The 20,854-nt window shown below is 45.5% G+C and overlaps 1 protein-coding gene across 2 annotated transcripts in view; it reads left to right on the top strand.

Moving 5' to 3' along the window:
* Positions 1 to 20,854, top strand: part of PAPPA (pappalysin 1) — a 179,033-nt gene that overhangs the window by 80,693 nt on the left and 77,486 nt on the right. For both annotated transcript variants that reach the window (XM_085077215.1, XM_085077217.1), the window contains exons 8-9: positions 8,673 to 8,801; positions 10,382 to 10,473. In XM_085077215.1, the coding sequence (XP_084933341.1) occupies positions 8,673 to 8,801; positions 10,382 to 10,473 (221 nt within the window). The remainder of the gene's footprint in view (positions 1 to 8,672; positions 8,802 to 10,381; positions 10,474 to 20,854) is intronic.

The following is a 20,854-nucleotide window of genomic DNA, read 5'->3' as shown; positions in this document are numbered from 1 at the left end:
GTACCTCTTGGGAAATCCACAGAGGCTTTAGAGACTTCAGACCTGTAGACTACAACTTAGCCATTTGCAAATGTCCCTAAAAGAGTGAACATTAACAGCTGTCCTATTATTATCCAAATAGATACTATTAGAAATTGATATATTTAATCACTCCCAGCCAGGGTGGAATTTGAACTCATGACCTAGAAGTAGTAGCAGAGTTTTCAGCTGCAGGAGAAAAAAAAATATGGAAGGTCAAACAGGACTTTTCCTGCTGGGCAAAATAATTTATTGCAGGTGAAACAGTCTCAGATATGTGGTAAATTAGGCTGTGCATTATCTCATGGATAATAACTTCTCTCTGATGTTTGCCTTCTTGTGTGCATTTATTTTGGGCTCTAAATAAGATAAGAAGCACCAGAAATCTCCCAGGAATAACAAATGCATTTTCTTTGCTTGATTGGGGAAAGAAATATTGGACAGACATGTGTTATGCAACAATTTAAAAATAACTCTCTTGTAAAACTTGGAGTGAGCCTCAAATACCGCAGAAGTAGCAGAAATGTGTTACCTACCTTTTTATCAGTCAGCCAATACGGCTTTTCTCAGCTACTTTTGCTGAACTATTGGCCTGATCATTTCCTGGGCATTTTATTTTAATATATTTTCTTAGGAAATACGTTCCAAGTCTCTGTTAAATTTGAATCTATGCTCAAACAGGCAAGGATTTGGAAAGAACTATACAGTCAGACTGAAATACCTGTGCTATCCTTTGTATCTTGTGGGATCCAGCAACAGATAAGGCAAAAATGTTTGAGGCCAAGCTGGACAGTGCCTGAGCAACCTGGTCTGATGGAAGGGTTGAAATGAGAGGAGTTTTAAGGTGTCTTCCAACCCAAACAATTCTGGAATTCCATTATTTTAGATGTATCACTACATGGCCTAGAACCTGCTGATCCTGCTGCAGGCCCAAGGCACACTTGTGATTATTTCACCCAAACTTCTCTCAGTCCTTTTGGTCAGAATCTCCTTGAATGAATGAATGAATGGTGACACTGGGCATGTCCATGATGATACCCCAATTCCAGCATTTTCCTGGAGTTTTTTGTGACAGGAAAGGCAAAGTAGAAAGAAAGCTCCTTCTTCCCATCAAATTGTACCTCAGAGAGGGTTCCTGGAATTTGATACCCCAAATTATCAGTCCCTGAAAGCCCAGTGCAGTAAACCAGATCATTTATTCACAGTGGTACAGGTTTTTTTAAACTGTAAGACCAGTTGCAGATGTAATGACAATAGAGGAAATTAGCTCATGATGGGGTTTTAGGAAGAGGCTAGTGGAAGTATGTTCAGTAATGTTCAGTTATTAAACCATTAGAGATCCCACTGGAGACCAGCCAGTAGGATTTCTCATAATCTGAAGTGGTTTAAGGCGAAACACAGAGCCCCGAGGAGGGAAATGACAAAATGTTCCTCTGGAAGAGTCACCTCATCTGCTCACCCATCTCTGTGTGCTCTGCTCTGGGTGTGACAGCACATCCCTGTCTCTCAGCTCTCCCTCCTCCTGAGGAGCAGGAGGGCCACAGCCCCACATTTGGACCCTTCAGAACAGGTCTGGGTGAGGTGGGATGGTAGATGTGAAACCAGAGAACACTGCAAACATCTGTGTTCACTTGGGGCTCAATCTAAGCCCTACTGAAAATACACAAAATAACTTCCACTGGCTCCAGGAGTCTTCGGAGCAGCTGCTGAGGGTGTTTGCTCCCATGGCTCTGTTCACCATTCTGGTGGGGTTACAGGGAAACAGAAGGGTATTGAGGTCTGAAGATCAGGTCTTGGCTGAGGCTTGTTGAAAAGAAACCCAAGAGGTCAGGTCTGGATTCAGAGAAGGTGAAGATTATTCTGCCAAGCTGATCACCCTGAACTGGAAAGAGCCTTCTGCCCAAACCCATGGCTGGGCACAGGGCTGAGGGCAGCAGGTGAAATGCTTCCAAGTGCTCCCAGCCCCAGTGATGATCCAGAAGTTGAAGGGGTGGTTGTTGGCTCCCAGGCTGTGCAGGGCAGGGAGCCCAGGGTGTGGTGGGCAGGGTGTGCAGCAGGCACTTCTCCTTTGTGGTGCAAGCAGCGGGGCTGGCGCTGGCTGTCCTGCACGGAGACACGGCGTCACAGCCGGAGCATGGCTGGGGTGTCAGCAGTCAGTGCTCACTGCAGGCACGATGCAACAGGCAGGGCTTCGTCAGTGACAGTGATGGCCTTGACAGCAGCCATCCTGTCCCAGCCTGCCTGCTGGCTCTGGTGCTGTTTGCTCACTGGGACACCAGAGAGCTGTCCTCAGGTGGAGGATACTGGCAGCATTCCCTCGAAATCAGTGCAGAACTGCTGGCTTCCGCCTGGTGGAAATAGGACTTTCTTTCTGCATGTCATATCCCACATCTTTCCTTCCTCCTCTTTACTTTCCAGCCTCCCCTCTTGCAGTGGCCACATCTGAGCCTCACGTTGAGAAGTGCTCCTGTCTCGCTGAGGGTCTGAGCACAGCAGTGAAGAAGAAAACAGATTTTTTTTTCTTCCTTCCCTGCTTCTAATAGCAACCAGGTGCTCTGACACTTAACCTGTGTGCTGCCGTGAAATTGCCTGTCTACTGCAAACACCCATGTGAGGCCCAGGGCCTTGAGGATTTACTTTATCCCAGGATTTGTAACCTAATCGCAGTGAGATTGTCCATTTATATCGGCCATCTTAAAAATTCATATTTTTGTTGTTGTTTAAACATGAGAGGAGAAAATTATCTCTTGACATTGATTTTTTTTTTCATTTTTGAAGAATTATCTGTAAGGCCTTGGCTGCAAACTTTGTTTTTTATTAAACATGCTACTGTGTTTTAAATTGGTAGCAGGGCAAATACTTGGAGGATTATATCAAAGTCTGCTGGAGTTAATCAGTTGCATATATATCTATAGGTTTGCTACTTACAAAACGTAACAGTTCTTGCATGAAAGACAGAGCAGGGCAGTCTGTGTAAAAAAAAATGGTCAAAACCAAATGTGTTTAAGGTCCTAAACAGGACCTGGGTTTCAGAGCAGAGGTGCTAAGGACAGACATGTAATCCTGCCCCAGGGCATCTTGTGCAGGTATGGAGCTGGTGTGAGCAGCAAATTCATGTTTGCACCTCAGAGGAACAGCTGAGTTGCAGTGGGTTAAACCTGGAGTGTTTTGCTGAGTTACTTGAGATTTACACCAGCATAAGCAAGAGCAGAGATGCAGACTAATTGCCTGGTTTGGATTTGTGGTGATTATAAGAGTTGGTGATTGCTTCAATTCCTAGAAATATTCCCAGGATCAAAAGATATTTTCTTTTTCTAATACATTGGATCTTTGAACCTCTGACTTCAATTCCACGTCCGTGGGTTGTTGCATAAGTGGCTAAGGTGGCTGGTTTAGGTGTTAGTTCAACTTTCTGACATAGCCAGAAGCAAAAGTTGAGTCTGGGCTTCAGAGAGCACAGAGTCCTGCTGGTACAGAACATCCCCACTGAGTGTTCAGCTGAGATTATCTGTCCAGGTCATTGGCTGCTCCTCATTCTTCCTCAGAAACACCCAGTTCAGGTTTAGTTGGATTTGGGAGCAGAAATGCACCATCCCAATGATCCAAGAAGTCCTCAGTCTCCCATCCAACCCCTGAATGCTCATTTAGTACTCCAACTACCGTTTTGCTGTGCTTGTAAACAAATAAATCATAAAAAAAGCAAGAGGGCACAGAGCAAACCTGTGGCCCTGTTGGCACCTCTTGCCTCATGGATAGAGAGAAAAGCCTCTCCAAGGCTGTTTCCTTGGCGTTCATGTCTTCTGAATCAGTTCAGTATCTGAGAGAGAGGCAAGAGAGTTGTTTTGAGGCCTTTGCACCTGCCATGTTGCTGGGCTTATCCAAACAGGGAGAGCTCAGACCACAGCTGAAAAAACAGCCCAGCACAAGAGCTCGGGATTTTTGACGTCCTTCTTGTGTTTACAGCATCCCACCCCTCCTCTCTCCTGACTGCAGAGTCAGGCAGGAATTCTCTTCATTATCTTCTGCCGTGCTTCTCATGCCATTTTTATTAAAAAAAGGCAGAGAGAGGGGGAGCGTGTGTGAGAGGGGAGAGGAGGAAGAAAACAGGAGTATTTGTACAGTCAACAGCAACGAAGGGAAAAGGATGGAAGTTGGGGAGCAGATCTGTTTGGGATGTCCTAAAGTGACCTCATCTCCTGGCTTACTGTTTATCAGTTGCTTTTGGAGCACCTGAGGATAGGGAAACTTGTAAAAAACCATGGTGTTAGTGGGTCTTTGGGGTAATTCAGGACCTCTGGAATTGGCACTGGGTATTTTGGAGACTGTGAGCAGCATGTGGGGACAGACTGGACAGCTCCAGCCTGCGGCTGACAGGACAAGGGATGGTGTAGACCTTCCTCTTCTGTTTGTGGTTGTAAACCAGCCCAGCCTGGCAGCTGATCTAAAGCATTGCAGCGATGGAAGTTGCGGGGTTGCTGCTGTTTGCTGCCAGCAGATTTCCTGTTTTGCTCAGCAAGGCTTCCTTGCTAGAGAGGAAGAGCAGAGGTGACAGAGTTAGAGGGAAACAGGGGTGTCACTGGCAGACCAGGGCTTGTTCTGGGCTGCAGAGTGATGGCAAGGAAATGTCATATTTTGGCTCAACAATTTGGTGGCTGTTTAAGGTCAAAGACAGATGGGTCCTTCATGAGGACACTTCAGGTGTAGAATTTGCCTGTTTCACATGACACTGCCTGTGACAGCTGTAATTTAATTGGGGATGCTTAAGACAGTGTCATCTTGTCCTTAAATAGCAGGAACACTGTCTGCTTTCATTGCTGTCTGGCCATTTGTCTTTTCACAGGGCAAAAGCTGGGCTCAGCCTTAAGGATATTTTCAATTTTGTTGGAAACAAGTCTTTGCTGTATAAAAAGCCCTCCTGCTGTTATTTGTAGTAGGAAAAACACACATGCCGTGGTAGTAGGAAGAGAGACATGGGATGTTTGCTTTCCCTCGATGCTTTCCCTGCATCTCCAGTGTGTGTTGTGTCCTCAGATGCTGAAACCCTGCAGTGTGCACAGAGCAGATGTGGTTGGGGCAGCATCAGCCCTTGCAGGTCTGCTGGAACTCAACGGCATGAGTGTTTCTTCTGTAAATTCAATGATCCTTTAAACCTTGGTCTGAGTAGAAAACAACTTCCCACAGGTATAATTTTCCCCATTAAGTTTTCCAGGAACACCCAAACTGGGAGCTGAGGTCCTTCGCCCGGAGGGGAGAGAGCAAGGTTAACCCAACTGCCCACCCTCCCCAGTAAAAACAGGAGAAGAATTAGAGGGTTCTATATTCCTGACCCTGGATCTGTAACTTGCCACAATGGACAGGAAAGTTGCCCTCGTGGTATTTCACACAGCACGTCCTAATTCCCCCTCTAAGCAGAGGGCTTGAGTCATTGCTTTTTAATAAGGCTGCCTCCCCACAGGCGGAAGCTGCAGCGATCAATGCGGCTTACTCAGTTCTCGAAAAGGTCATTAAAAGACCATAGATATAAATTTAAAGAGTGTTTGTTCACATCCTTGATGTTAAAGATGTTCTTCTCTCTCACTTCCTTAAGCAGCATCACAGGGAGCTGCTGTGCACTGCTCCTGCCTGGCAGAAGAGTGGAAAGTGTCCCTTATTGCTGTCACTGTGCCATCAGCTCCCAGGGAAGGTGGGAGAGGAAATAACTGGTCAAAAATCACCCTTTTATCACCACTTGGAGCAGAGATTGTCTTGCTGACATCTCCAGATACAGTCTGTAATGTCGACCTCAGCATCCTATAACTAGAGAGGGAATAAACTCTTCCCCTCCCTGTTGTTGCATTCCTTCCTCCTTCCCTCACTATGGGACTGGATTACTGCCTGAAGTATTGCACATATCATCCCTTTAGTAGCTATATTTTTCCAAAATGTGGGCACTGTGAAGGAATGTTAATTGCTGCCAAGATGATACATTTAACAGTTCAGGGGGGTTGTAAGTATCTCACGTTCCAGTTGTTGAAACGTGAAATGCCACATCCAAGCTCAGTCAGCTTTTTGTCACCCGTTGTGTCAGGCCAGGGTGAGTTGAAAGCATGATGCCTTCAGTTTTGGGTTTCTAAAGTGGCTTTTTGGTGCTCCAGTCCAGCCACATCTCCAGCTCCGCCTGTGTGATGCTGGAGGGCACTTGCAGAGCATACAATTAAAGAAGCCACAGTTCTCCCCACCTAATGGCTTTAATTTCCAATTTTCTGTCTTATTCACCCATGTACACATACATCTCCAACCACCTCATAATTCTTAACCACCATATTCTCTCTCGTGCTTGATTTAGTTCTAGGTTTTCTTCCATTGTGTTCTGCCAACTTCCAAACAAACATGAAATTTTCCTGTTGTCCTTTTACCTACAAGTGCACACAAACACTTCCCCCCAGTAAAACCCATGTGCAGAACACACTCTCTGCTCTTAGCCTGCCCCATCACCTGGAAATGTTGCTGGAAACCACACCAAAAATCAGGATCTGAAAATTCCTATTTTGAACTCAGGACCGCAATCTCAGCGCATCAGAAAGCAGCGTGGCTTTATTTATTTTGTAGCTGCCCCAACTCTTCATTTGTTAACATTTTCAAAAAATTGAATCTTTTTTGTGGTTAGCAGATCCCCAGTGACAAAATCCACATTTCTGCAAGTGCACTTGTTAATCTTAATATTTTACAAATGGTTTTGAGATGGTTTTGAGACAGAACTTGAGAAATAACTGCTCTTCAATAATCAAAGCTTGGCTCTGCTTTGATTTCATCAGTATATATGAGAAACCTCCCATCTTAGTAAGTGGCTTTATCTGGGAGTGAAATCCAGAGGAAACCCCTCATTATTTTACTACAATGTGTATTTGGCAACTTTAGTTACTTCCTATATTTTTTTTCCCTCCACAAAAATAGTTGCTTTAAACAAATCCCAAGGGGCAGAAGTTTGGAAATTTTCCCTTTGATTGAATAAACACTCTTACCAATATCTAGGTAGACATCTCCGCAGCCTGACGGTGAATTAAGATGCTGTTTGTGCAACATGAACTCTCAAATTTAGCTAATAGGAGCCACAGCCTGTTGCTGACAGGAATCAGGTGCAGAAGGAATGAGAAAGCCAGTTCTGTTTTCATTCCACTGAGTTTCACTCCCATTCCACCGCTGTGTGCAGTAACAAAGAGTCAGATCCCAGTGCTGTTGGCAATTCATTCAATGCCAGTTATTTTGCAGGCACAGTATCCATGAGAAACAGCTTTGCTGTAAAATATTATGTGGGATATTGGAGTTTAAGTCATGCTTGTTAATTTAATGAATGTTGTAAGGAGATACTTATTTCGCGAACCTGAAGATTTCAGTAACTCATTGATATCCACTTGAGTGGCTTTGCTACTCTGCGTAGTAGATTTATCTCCTCGTAGTACACACTTCATTAGTAGATGCTTTTTGACCAAGTTCCTGTGACAAAAAACCATGTATATTGCTGTCAGTAACTGGGGCAATGTGAGCACAGTGAGCACAGGCCTGTGGGGTTAGGGAAGAGCTGGGTTGCCTTTCCTGCTCTTCAATTAACCTGATTGATGACTTCAAGCAAATCATTTTGCCTTGGCCACTCCATGGCTTTACAGATCGGCACAATGAGGACAACGGTAATGAGTTTCTTTTCAGAAGGTTTTGAGTTTTGGTAGTGTAAAAGACAGTGTGAAAGGGCTAAACATTTTTATTAGGCTTTTATTATTTCCATATTGCGTGTGAAAAATATTATTCCTCGTTTACAGATGCACAGGATTTAGGTAATTATAGCTTTGCATAAATATGTAACAGTTTGCTAATTCTTTCTGTGAATATTTCAGTTTTAATACCCTGATCCGGTGCTGTGGTGTGAATCCTATTTTTTGCTCTGGAAGAAACCACCTTTTTAACTCTACTGTTTTAATGCCCATATGTGAAGTGGATAACTTATTTGTCCATCACTGAAACATCCCCAGTCCCATTCTGTCTTAAACTAATCATCAAATTCCCACTGGTTGCAGGTGCAGCTGGATTGAGCTCAGAGCTGCTCAGGAAATAATGAGTATTTATAATAATAATGAATAACAGGGTATTTTCAGTTCCTTAAATGAACTGTGGCACAAACTTGCTGGTAACTCTGTCCCTGATGTGGAGCAGAAGTGTGCAACGCTGAACACAGCGAGGCACAGGGCAGATTCCTCAGGTGTTGAAGAACTGCTGAATTTTGGTGATGTTCTCAGTGTTTCCCACTGCTCAGGGTGAGGATTGGCACTGTCACAGTGTCAGTGCAATGCCATCTCTGTAGTGGGTGTAGATGTAAGCAGCAACTCACCAAACGGCATGATTTTCATAAAATGGTTTAGCTGTCAGAGGGTCAAGAGCTGCACCTATTTCAGAGCCATGCATAAACCAAGCATAGACAAAGGTAGCGCTGATTGTGCTCACAAGAAAATGACACCCAACCAAAAATTAATCCCATCAAAACAAGGTAAGAACACTGGGAGGAGCTGATTGAACTAAACCTTGCTTTTTTGGCAGCCAACCCCCTCTTCAGCACCTCCTTCTCTGCCCTTTGCTGCTGCCGCCTTTGTTGTAGGAATCGCTGACTCTTTCCTTTTGTCCGGCAGGGAGCTGAGCGATGGCACCACATACAGATACCAGGTGGTCATTGTGTCCGGGATGGAGGAGAGCGAGCCTTCCCCTGCCCTCGTCTATATCTCTGGGAGTGGCTACTGTGGAGATGGGATTATCCAAATGTAAGTCTTGAGCGAGCAAACAGAGAAATCTGGCCACATCTCAGCCAGAATCTGAGACTAGAGAGGAGCTGCTGACCTCTGATGTCTCCTTAGGTTAGACTGGCTCTCATCTGTAGATAATGACTCACGTGCTTGATGATTACCAGGATGATGACATTTAATTGTAACGTGGGCCCTGCTCTCCTGGCACCATGAGATACAGACAGAGATACAGATAATGGAGTCCAGACAGCAGGATCGATAGGCAAGGACGCTCTGTGCTGTTTATGCTGTTTTCCCCTGTATCCATATCTCTATACATGTATATGACATTTCCTACACGGAGCTGGTGCTGGAAGAATTCATACAACCTCTATTGGTGTTCCACATGTGTGGCAGCTGGGTAAAACCTGCAACGTGCTGGGGCCAGGTTTTTAGTGCAGCCTCTTGTCTGACTGACCACCAGAACTGGGATGTATTTGGAAATGAGAGGTTTGGCCTCTGAGGGAGGATGCTGGGAATTGCATGTTCTCAATCATCTCCCATCTCTCACCAGTCCCCAGGCCACTGGGAATGTAAAACAATACTTCACAACTATGTTAGGGTTTATTCTTTTACTATGTTGGCCCTTAAGGCTGCTGCTTCAAAGCTTCCTGGCATTAGGTAATTTAATTATTTAAACTATGGAAGTAACAACAAGCAAGTGCTTAATCCAGCCAGTATTATTTGCTTGAAATAATGCTGATCAGCAATCACACAGCACAACTCTGTCAGACGATATACCTGGCAGCAAATATTTGCAGGAAGAGGCCCAACAGGCAAGGAAATCAAAGAAAACAATCAAACAACATATGAATCCAGGGCAGTCCTGGAAAGAGACGTGGAGAAAGACAGATTAATTTTGCTTTACATAACTTTTCTGCTACTGTTGTGTTTGCACATTCCTCAAACATCACTTGTGGCTTTGCAGCAAGTGTCAAACAATAGCTGAGCTGCCTCAGGAGCGAGCAGGAACCAGACTGTGTCACAGCTTGGTTGGTTGTGGCCCCACTTGCAGCTGTGGCAGCCCCTTTCTCATCTGGTTGCCACTCTTCTCCCCACACACTCCCACAGCCGTGGGCGCTGGCACGAGGCAGGACTCTGTCCCCAACACCCCCTGCTCCCTGTTGACTGCTCTCCTCCAAGTATTTTCACCTGGAATAGCCCAGCTCCAGGCTTTATGCCTTGTTCTTCCCGTGCTGGGGTCACAGTCTGGCCCTTCCAGATTTAATACAAAGCGTTTCAGAGATTCCTGGTCTCTTTTTCCCCACCTGCTGAGCTGCAGCCACACCAGCTATGAAGGAAGTTGCTCATATCCTCATCAGAGAACAGCAAGTGGTATCCACATGTGCAGGAGGGAACTGGCCAGCCCAGCCTGTGAACCAGGAATGATGAAAGTCCTCCCTTAAGGAGGAAGGGAGAGGTATTTTAGGGGTTCGTACATAAAACTGCTGTACTGAATTTCAGGATTTTGGGGTTCCTCAGGAGGGGTTGCAGAGACCATGGGGTTGATGCTACTTTGCCAGCTGACTGCTTTTTGCATATGTGTGCCCTGCCCACAGAGAACTGGGGGAAGAATGTGATGACATGAACAAGATCAACGGCGATGGCTGTTCGCTCTTCTGCCTGCAGGAGTTGTCCTTTAATTGCATCGGTAAGTCCAGCTCAGAGCCCTTCGACCCACGGTTGGCAACAACCCTGTGCAGAGTGCAAGGGAAAAATCAGCAGCATTTCCAGCTGAAGAGTTGTCATGGAAGAGAGAAAAAAGGTGGAATTTGTAGGTTTGAAAGGCGAACATATCTTCCCAGCTTCTGGTCATTTTGATGGGAAATTGGTTCTGCTGGCTTTGAAACAGCCCAGGACTTAGGGCTAAGTCAGCCATTGTGGGACTGATCCAAAGCCCATTGAAGTCAGTGGGTGGTTTTCCACTGCCTTCAATAGGCTTTAGATCTGACTACGTGAGAAGACATGAACTGATTTTTTCTGGTAAACAGGAGGAGGAGTGAAAGGGGAAGGGACTGAGACCAGAAGCAAGTCCAGCTGAGGTCACACCTCCTTTGAGTTGCAAATCAATATCTAAGGATCAAAGGTCTGGCTAATCCCCTTTTTCAGAGGTGAAAACTACTTAATCAGATTTCATTTGCAAGCCTGGTTTGCTCTGATTAGCAAAACCTGTAAGCACAATGGCCGGAAGATGCTCGAGCTATCGGGGCTGCAGTTGCAAGCTTTACATATTTATTAAACTCTCTAGGAATGCTGGGGACAGAGAAGGGAAATGGAGGCCAATTTACACTGCACCTTCTGTGGGGTAGCCCCACGTTGTGGGGTTGCTTTTCCCACCCAGGGCTCTGGGAGGTCTGGGAAAAGACAAACCTTGCAGAGCTTCAGGAACCAAAGTTAATGTTTATAAAGGGTCGGCTTTTTCTCAAGACATTTTATGAGATTCCTTGTCTGGACTGACCAAGCACACACTCTGTCCCATTTAGTGATCCCATGCATTCAGCTCTTCAATCCTAAGCAGATAATATAATGTTGGCAAGTCTGAAATTTGCTCTTTTTGGCAATCTGATGATTATGTCTTGTGCCTGGAGCAACATAGAATGGACCTCACAGGCACGACGTTTCCCTTGGGTGGTAAACTGGGGACTGCTTGGCTCATCAGAACAGCTACATTTTTACTTTAGCATCCCACCCTGTGAGGCTTGATGCCTGACTGGGTGATGAACTTATTTACATATGTAAATAGTTCTGTTGAAATTGGGCATATTTATGGTCGAGGCTAATTGTGACTATTGGTGGTCCTGAAGTTACATTTGTGTTTCAAGTAACTTGCTGCTTTAGAGCCTCAAGCACTGAGAGATTTTTGTCATAATATTTTGAAAGTGGGATAAACACTTACGCAAATGCTTTGGGTTCTCCAGACGTGGTGTGAGGCTGGTTCCAGCAAGGTTTTGGGCTGGTGCTGGGTGGTTGGATCTGTATCACCCTGCTCAACAGCAGGGCTCAATTCTTTGTTCCAGGTCTGTACTTTGACCACATCCTAGCATTACATTAGGACATGACCCAGGTTCCCCCCTGTGTCCATTGGTTGTCCAGGAAGCCAAAAGGTGTTAGCTGGGTGGGAGCTGTAATATGCTCTAAATAAATCCAAGGACAGGAGTAAGAGTGGGGTGTCCCAAGCCTTGAGCCACACAGTGATATCCTTCCAGGAGTATGCAGGAGTCTGCTTTGTGCCTTTGTACATAAAACCATGGAATTGGTTACATTGGAAAAACCTCTAAGATCATCGAGTCCAATTGTGTCATTCATCCACCATCATCTATCCATCCCTCCATCCATCCATCCATCCATCCATCCATCCACCCATCCATCTTCAACCAACATATTCAGTTCCAGGAATAGCAAGAGGGCTGCTTGAGAGTGTGGGACAAAGCTGTCTGACAGCAGTCTGACTAGAAAATGAAGCAACTAAAACATACAGATTTTTCTACTCCATGACAGAGGAAGTGGGTTTACAGATTTGCTTGTGTTGGAAAGGAGAGGGGAATTCCAGGGGCAAAAAGTTGTTTGTTTGTCACGGGCTTTGGAAGGTTGTGGTTTGCACAGATCCTGGATTACAAAACAAATGATATCAAATTGCATGTGAAATATTGAATATAGGGGCTCGGATGAATCAAATTAGCTGAATCAAAGGGAAGGTGCAGGAACAGAGACCTTACAAACGTCTTGTTGTGTGAGTTTACAGCTGTGCTGGTGTGACTGCTGTGGCGGTGATGTCCCCAGTGTGTGTGCAGGGTCTGTAGGGCAGCCCCACTGCTGTTTTCAGGCAAACAATGCCTGCAGGTCTCTAGGACAGGTTCAGAGGAGGTGATACCTGTGAAACACATCTTTTTGGCTCTTGTAGTAGCTGGACCACCGTGAATTATGACACTAAGAGCTAAAGAGACACTGCCAGTTTGTCTTTCCGACAAATGCACAGTGCTGATTTATATTCTGCTTAGCATATTAAGCATTAAAATCTCACCAGAAAACATAAAGATGTTGGGGAAGTGAGTGGCTGTACATATTACATAATAAATAATAAAGAAAAAGAGCAGAACTTCAGCATTCTCCACAATCTAACAATATTAGACCTGATCCTCTGCCTTAGGCAGAACAAAAGTCTTCTTTGATATTGGTGGGGTGTTTTCCTGGAAAATACAGAATTCTTGGGTCCCTGTTTGGGGAGCATGGAAAAATAAATGTTATTTTATTTTCATGTTTACAAGGCTAACACATGTTATAATCCTGTAGAACAACAAGTAATTATTTCAGAGAGTGTTATTTTTTCAGTGATGTTCTTGTTGTATTATGTAGCTCTTTAGAGCCCCGGGAATCACTCCCCTTCACCAAAGAATTCAGCGAGCCTCAAACACATGTTCAGAGGCTTTGCTGAATCGGGGGCCTCCGGGTTTGATCTTGCAAATGCTTTCTTCCAGGCATGTTTCTGAACTACCACAAGGCATTCTTTAGACTTCAGCAAATCTAACCACAACAGTGAATGCAATGCTTGTCACAAATTGTCTGCAGGATTGGGTCCCACGTGGCTGGAAAGAACCGCTAAACATTTTTGTTTGCTAAAATGGGGCTGAGGAGGCGTTGTGGGGGGGTTCCAGAGGAGGAGGTTTGATAGCAAAGCCCAAGTGGGCTCCTGCCTTCTAAAGCAGAGACCACGCAAGTCACCTCGCTTGGTAGGAGAGAAATACGACAGAGCCCGCAAGCAGCATCAGGCTTTAGATTCAGAGCCATGAATCACAGAATAATTTAGGTTCAGAGGAGTCTCTGGAGGTCTCTGGTCCAAGGAGGGCCAACTTCAAAGTTAGATCCGGCTTCAAAGTTGGAGCATGTTGCTCAGGGTCATGTTCAGCTGCGTTCTGGATATTTCCAGGGATGGAGGCAGCCTGTTTGCAGGTGCCCCTCTGCCTCTCTTGCTCCCTTTGCCTTTTAGGATCATGGGGTTTACGGGCTTTTTTAATTGGTCCAACTTTCCTTTGACTAAATGGCACAAGGCTCTCAAGACAGTTTGCGCTAGTGCCTGTAATAAAATTAAACTCCTTTTTATTTTTTGTCTTGCTTTTGTTTTTCCTCCTTCTTTCCTCTCTAATCAGATAACAGTGGATCAATCTGCTCTGCCAGGGAGGAGGGGTGCGGGGGAAGGAAGGAGGGAGGCAGGGAGAAAACTGTGTGGTCTCACTGTCAGGCTGTCCTGGTCTTCTCTGAGCACAAAGCCGAGTAACAGAAAACAGAAAAGATTAATAGCATTTTCTTCCTGCAACATGCTGAAGAGCGACAGTGAGATTAATTAATTAATTAATGGAAGCATCTGGCAGTGCTCCGTTTTTTAAGTTCTGCAGCACTCTTGCCCTTCCCCATCCTGAAATTTATCATCTCTACCTTTTCCCCCCCTCTGCTTCATATAGCAGATTTTGCATATTTTTATCTTTTCCATACAGAATTCGGTCCCACGGGGAAAGTTTCACTTTGTCTTTTGATTTGTAGGAGACAGGTGATTCAAAGCCATGCCCGTGTGACTGATGCACCCCTCTCCTACCTCTGGGCTGCTTTCCTTTCACCTTGCCCCTGATTACTCCCGGGATAACTGATTTTTGCGGTTACCGCGGATCTCAGCCAAGTCCAACCCGACGTGTCCTGTCTGAAACAGACCCCATTTGTAAGAGTTATGATTCGCAGTGGTGGGAACCTGGGGCTTAGCACTTGATCCATTCCCAGCGGAGTGTTGAGAAATGGGTGTCTGAGGCACAGCTGAGCACCTTGTCCTTGGCGTGCACTCTCCCACACACCAGCACTGCACACCCAGATATATGTGGGACATTGAGAAAGAGAGCCCGGCTTTCATTTGCATTCCTTTTGTGGAGTGGGATGTGCATTATGCATTGATTTAGCTCACCAGTGCTGAAGAAAGAGAAGGATATAATAAAAAAGATGCAGAGATCAATAAAAAGGGAGGGAGGGGGAGAGAAAGTAATATGAAAAGAGATGAGTAAAGACTGATAGACACATTGAAACACAGCTGGGAAGTAGCTCCAGAACTTCTATGTCCCCTTAAGTTTGCCAGGTAATTTATGGGGTTTTCAGTCACATCTTATTGGTGTTATTATTGCTACACTTTATCTCCTTGGCTTATAAGGGACTCCTGGCCAAAGCCTTTTTACAGCAAAACAGGGCAGCCCTTATGCTGACTTCCACATGTGAGTGGTCACCCTGAAGAACAGGAATGTTTCAGGTTAGACACACGTCTCGGTGGTGCGTTGGATCGGGGCCTCAGGGATGTAAAATACAAAGAAAAGGCACAGAGCAGAGGCAAAGAGAAAATAAATACATCTAGCTCTTGAATTTACCACCAATTTCTGGCATGCTTGAAACATTAGTCACCAGTGGTTATTCAGGGAGAAGTATGATTTTAATTTGACAATGATCCTTAAACACCTTTTCTTTTGCTCCTGCTTGGCCCCAAATGTTTTTCTGCTACCTTACAAATCTGGATCTGTCCTCCTCCTCCTCAGAGGCCTCTCCCTCCAGCTGTGAGCCTTACCTTTGTGGGAGCTCTATCCTTTACCTCTCCCATTATCCATAAATTAAGCATAGCACTTTCCCCTAATCTTATTGTTTGGCGGGCTGCATTGCATTCAGGGAAATGATTAATATTCATGAGCTTGCTATCTCTGTTTGGTGCATAATCCTCTGGGGAAATTGCAGTGTTAAATGAGTGACACAAACCTAATTTTATATGTCTTTTCTTTCCTTTCTTTCTTTTCCCTTTTTTCCCTTTCTGACAGAGAAGTAATGTGCTTAAAATAAATTGATGGATGACCATCCATATTCATTGTGGGCATGCTTTGAGAGCGCTCCCATCCTCTCCCCCCTCCCTTCCTCATACTACTGCACAGGAACACAGCTTTGGCTGCCCAAACCGTGGCCCCACGCAGCAGCTAATGGTGATTTTGCCTTCTTTCACCAGAATTAAATAGGCCTTGGCTGACCCTGCCGAGGGCTTTCACTAGAACAACAGCATGGGAGAAACGGAGCCACCTTGCAAGAGAAACTCAGCATCTCCCAGGGCATCAATGAGGTGAAAGCATTGACCAAGGAGCTTGGGAAAGAGTGTTGCTGTTGTTAAAACAGCTGAACTTCTATAGCAGAATTTCATGGCAAATAGTCATGAATTTACTGGCCGGAGTTATTCAGATGATATTTGTGTGACTCCTTCAGCTTAAGGCAAATACTTTGAAGCTGACTGTTTCCTGCAGCTCGCGGGAGTGTGGCTACATGTTCTGAAATGTCTGAGCACTCATTTGGCAAGTTAGTAATCACAGCATCCTCGTAAAGTCTCTTAAAGTGATTTCCAGACTGTCATCATTAATAGTGCAATCCTAGGAGGGCCAGCTGAGCCACAGAGCAGAGAGAGCAGACATCTCGGGCAGAAAAATACAAAGGACAGATGCTTTTTTGTGGGGGAGAATGTGGGCTGGAGTGGTATTTGCCTGCATTTTTCTCTAGGCCAGTGACTCCAGCCCAGCTCAATCCAGCTTCAGTTTTTAGGACACAGCTACAATGAGAGTCCAGCAGGAGAATTACTCCTCTGCTTGTTGCATCCCTCATATTAGTCTCCGTGGATCTGAGAGGCTTCCATGGCTGATCATCCTCCCCTCCTCTGTGACTCAAAAGCAACAGTGCTCAGAGGATGATGCTGAGCACAAAACCTTCCTTTGCAGTAACATCCAACCACATGAACAAAGAAGCACTTTGTCTTCCTTGGGGAATGGCACCTCTGGGTTTTTGCTCTTGGGCACCTTCTCCCAAACAAGTGTGCCAGGTGTCACAAAGGGCCATGCTGGCCACCCTTCTCATGGTCATAATGGTTGCTTCCTTGTGTGACAGAAACCTCAAGACTTTCAGTAGAACAGTTTCCAAGTTAAGCTGATAAATCTGTGTAATATCAAAATCTGTTTGGCATTCCTTTATCCAGCCATCCAGGGAGGGAAACAAAGTGAGGTGGGAAGTGAACATGAGTCATAGTGCTCTTACAACATGCCTGGTTTCCAGGGGTTGGAGGTAGCTGTGTTGGGTCCTGTTGGCCATTCCTGGTTGCCAGGGGTTGGAGGTGGCTGTGTTGGCTCCTGTTGGCCATTCCTGGTTGTCAAGGGTTGGGGATGGCTGTGTTGGCTCCTGTTGGCAATGCCTGGTTGTCAGGGCTTGAAGGTGGCTGTGCTGGGTCCTATTGGCCATTCCTGATTGTCAGGGGTTGGGCATGGCCACCTTGGCAGTGACAAAGCAGACAAAATCTTGCTACCACTGCCAGCCATGGGAAACATCCTTTCTCTTAAGTGACAAAGACCCATGTTCTTGGAGGTGAAATATCAAATTTCAGTGCCGGGCTCTGCGAGGGAATTGTAATTGTATCTGTCTGCAGCAGGCAGATCAATTGCATAATTCTGGTGCTCCGACTGCTATATCATAGCGAGGAGCCGAGTCCCGCCACACAAAGAAAGCCAGTCACGCCCAGGAATGCATTTCCACGAAGCAGCTGAATTACCAGGGAGCCGCACTCCGCAGAGGCATTATCCCTGCCCGCTCTGCTCAGGAGATGCTCAGACATGATTGTCATATTCCACGGAAAAAAAAGCCTCCTGCGAGGCCCCTGGATGTTCCGCAGTCGATTGCGACACCCGCGCCGCCTTCATTTCCAAGGTGTCTGTTTTATTTCATTGGAGGAAGACGTCACCATTTATTGATATGCGACTTTCTTCGGAAAGGTCTGCCCAAGCTCCGTGTAATGGTTTTCCTCCTTTCAAATCAGAACATCCAGGAAGGAAAGTAACTCTTGAATATTTTACTGTAGCAGGAAATATCTCTGTCTCTGCCTCCTTCAATATTAAAGAAGAGATTAGCAGATATCCTGGAAGCAGGCCATGTTATTCACTCTCTTCCCACTGAAGCCAAAGGTGAAACTCCCATAGAAATAAATGGAGCAGGTTCTGCGGTCACTCAGCCGCCAAGTTCATGTGATCTGCAGTGGAATTATTTCCCCTTTTGTGATAGAAACCTCTGGATACATTTCTTCTCCTCTGTGTGAACATAAACACCAGTGCTGGAGATGCCGATTAAGTGACGTGGTGGTAAAACCCTGCTTCTGCAGAAGTTGCTGACTTTGGTGAGCCTGGGGTTTGGCCTTCACTATGTCTGAAGGCCTGCACACCTCTGGACAGACCCTTCAGGGGTTAAAATGCAAATCTTCTTCTGTTACAAGAATTTGTTACTCTAAGACAATGCTTCTACATTTTTGTCCCCCTTTTTTTTCTCCTTTTTTTTTTTTTCCGGACAAATAGTTATATGGCATGAGGCTTGTTATAGTTGGAAACATCCCTAAGTAAACAGCTGAGCTTAAAAATACTCCTTTTTTTTTTTTTTTTTTTTTGTCTGGCCTTTAAAAAAAAAAAGGTAGTTACTGCACAAAAGAAGACTATGCCGATGCCAATCACTGTGTCCTGGCTGAAAACAGGAAGCTGTCCCCTGTGTCTGTCCCCAGCACTTTGCCGACCCTGCTCGGACATTCAAAGCCTCATTTGAGGATGTGCCCTGTGCTATGAATTGGATCTCTTTATCCCTCTTTTCCTTTTTTTCATGGGGTGGAAGGCTGCCTATCACAGATAAGTGTATATCCTGCATGCTTGCAGACTTCATTAATTTTGCTGATGATTTTCTAGCTTCTCTTCAAGCAGGTAGTGGTGATGGGGAGTTACCTGTTCATCCAGACCTGCTCTGCTAGGTGCTTCCCAGTGCTGACTAAATCATCTGTGTTATCTCACACATCCCTTCCTTTCTGAGCCCCAGAGGTGGGGTCTGTATTCCAGTACAAAAAGCTGCCTCTTGCACTGTTTTCAGGCAGCTTAGGAAGCAAGGAGAGATGGAGTTGGCATAATTTTCTGGTGCAACACACAGGAGCCCCAAGATCATTATGGATCTTAAAGCCTGACTTGGAGTGTAAGCAAACCAGGTCTTGCCAATCTGTTTCCTCAAGTCACACCTCTCCAGGTTGATGCTGCCACAGAGCCTCCTTCAGGGATTCCCAGATGTCACAGAAATCTTCACTGAACTGGAGACTGCCTTTTCCCAAAACAGGGGCAAGATAGAAAATTTGGTTTGTCCCCAGTGTTTCTGTGCCTTCAGTAAGATCTTTCTAGGGGAAAAGGAGCTTGGGCTGCCTGAATGAAAATGTGTTCCCTGAGTTCAGCTCAGCATCCTCCAGCATCTGTTGTCAATCCCCCAGAGGTGCTCTCTCCTGCTGCCAGGTGCTATGCCTGCAGACATTTTACTGTTCTAGATTTAAACTGGATTTCCAGGCAACTGCTTTTTAATTTTTTGAAGCAATTTTTTTCCCTTGAAGACAAATCATATTTCCTTTCTGTTCCTTTTCTCCATATCTCCTTCAAATCAAATTCATATTTGAAGTGAGAAGTACGTGGCATTGATGAACACAGTCTGTGGTGCAGGTCATGCATGACCCATACCTCACTGTGACCACCACCAGGTCTGGGGAGCCTCTAGACCTCTGTGGAGACAAAAATTAGTTCATGTTGCCAAGGCCACGGATGCATTTAATGTCACTGTAGTTCAGAAGAGAACAGGAAAAGTATTTTGAATCATTATAGGAGTAAAACCATTAGCTACTTATTCCTAGAAATACACCACTCCTGACACTGTCCTCTCTGGCTCTGAGTCTGTAGGACTCTACGAATATAACTGAGCTGTGTTCACCACTGAGGAAAGGGAAGAAGCCTATTAGTTTTTATTTTGTGAGGGCAGCAGTAGGAAGGAAAAACCTGAATGTTCTTTGCTTCGCTCATGAAAATGTAAAGCTCGACATGTGACCTCCCAGTCATCCAAGACCACCAGGAGAATCTGGAGTCAGAGCTGGTGCTCAACACTTGTGGAGGGAAGAGCCTCTGCTAATTTTTGGCAGTGATGCACCACATTGGGCTGTCAGACATTGGTGCCCTTGTCAGTGTCTGGAAAGGATTCAGCAAGATTCCCCTCTTTGCCATCACTCAGAAATGGGAAGCTCACAGGCAGGAAAGTTCTTCCCCTCTTCTCACCAGCAGTTCCCTCAACGCACAGCTCTGCTCTCTGTATGATGAGCCATTAGTGAGACTTATGGACCTTCCTTAAAGGTGAACCAGGGCTGTAAAGCCACTTTCCCTCACCATTTTTCAAAGCACACAAACGCCAGTGGGTCTGGCCAGGCCTCATCTCTCAGCTTGTGTGCATGGTGTTGTCCCAAGGACGTGGGATGCGGCAGCTCTTGAGTTAGCACAGCTCCAGGGCTCACAACAGTGCAGTTCAGCAGGACTTGGTTAATCACTTAGGCAGCCCCTATTTAATTCAGACATCTCAGGCTCTCCGTTCGGTTCCTCCCTCGGGTTTTGCAGGCTCTGAACAGACAGATTTATTGGGGTCTTAGGCATAATCAGGAACAAATTAGCCTCTGTTAGGATCACACACTGGCCTGGATCACAGCTATTCAAAGGCTGCTTTCCCCTCCATGTGAGTATGAATTAAGTCATCGGGCTGGAGTAGACCTTGAGTATTCTTTTATCCCAAACACATGATCTTATCAGAAGCCCATTACGTTTATCATCGCATTAGGAGGGAACATTTGGAGCCAGCGCAGGAGTATGTTGCTCTATAAATGTTGTGCTTACTTCAGTGCCTGTCGTGAAAAGAAGTCAGTGCTTTGGGAAGGCCGGGAAACACTGTCTAAATGCAAGTGCCTAAAATTAGGCTGTGAGTTTGTGGGTATGTGTTTGCAGCAGGGGTGGCTGAGTCGGGGATGTGTAAATGGAGTGCCCCTGCATTTGTGTGTCAGTGTTTGTGTCGGTGTGGGTGTGCAGCAGGGTGGTGATGTTTCACTGTACGTGTGCATATCTGACTGTGCATCTGTTTATAGGCTGCAGGTCAGGTCTTTTTAATATGGTAGG

This window comes from Lichenostomus cassidix, chromosome 17 (genome assembly GCF_008360975.1).
Source record: "Lichenostomus cassidix isolate B80296 chromosome 17, HeHo_3.0, whole genome shotgun sequence".
In the NCBI taxonomy this organism is placed as follows: domain Eukaryota; kingdom Metazoa; phylum Chordata; class Aves; order Passeriformes; family Meliphagidae; genus Lichenostomus; species Lichenostomus cassidix.
This window is presented reverse-complemented; position numbering and strand designations above follow the sequence as displayed.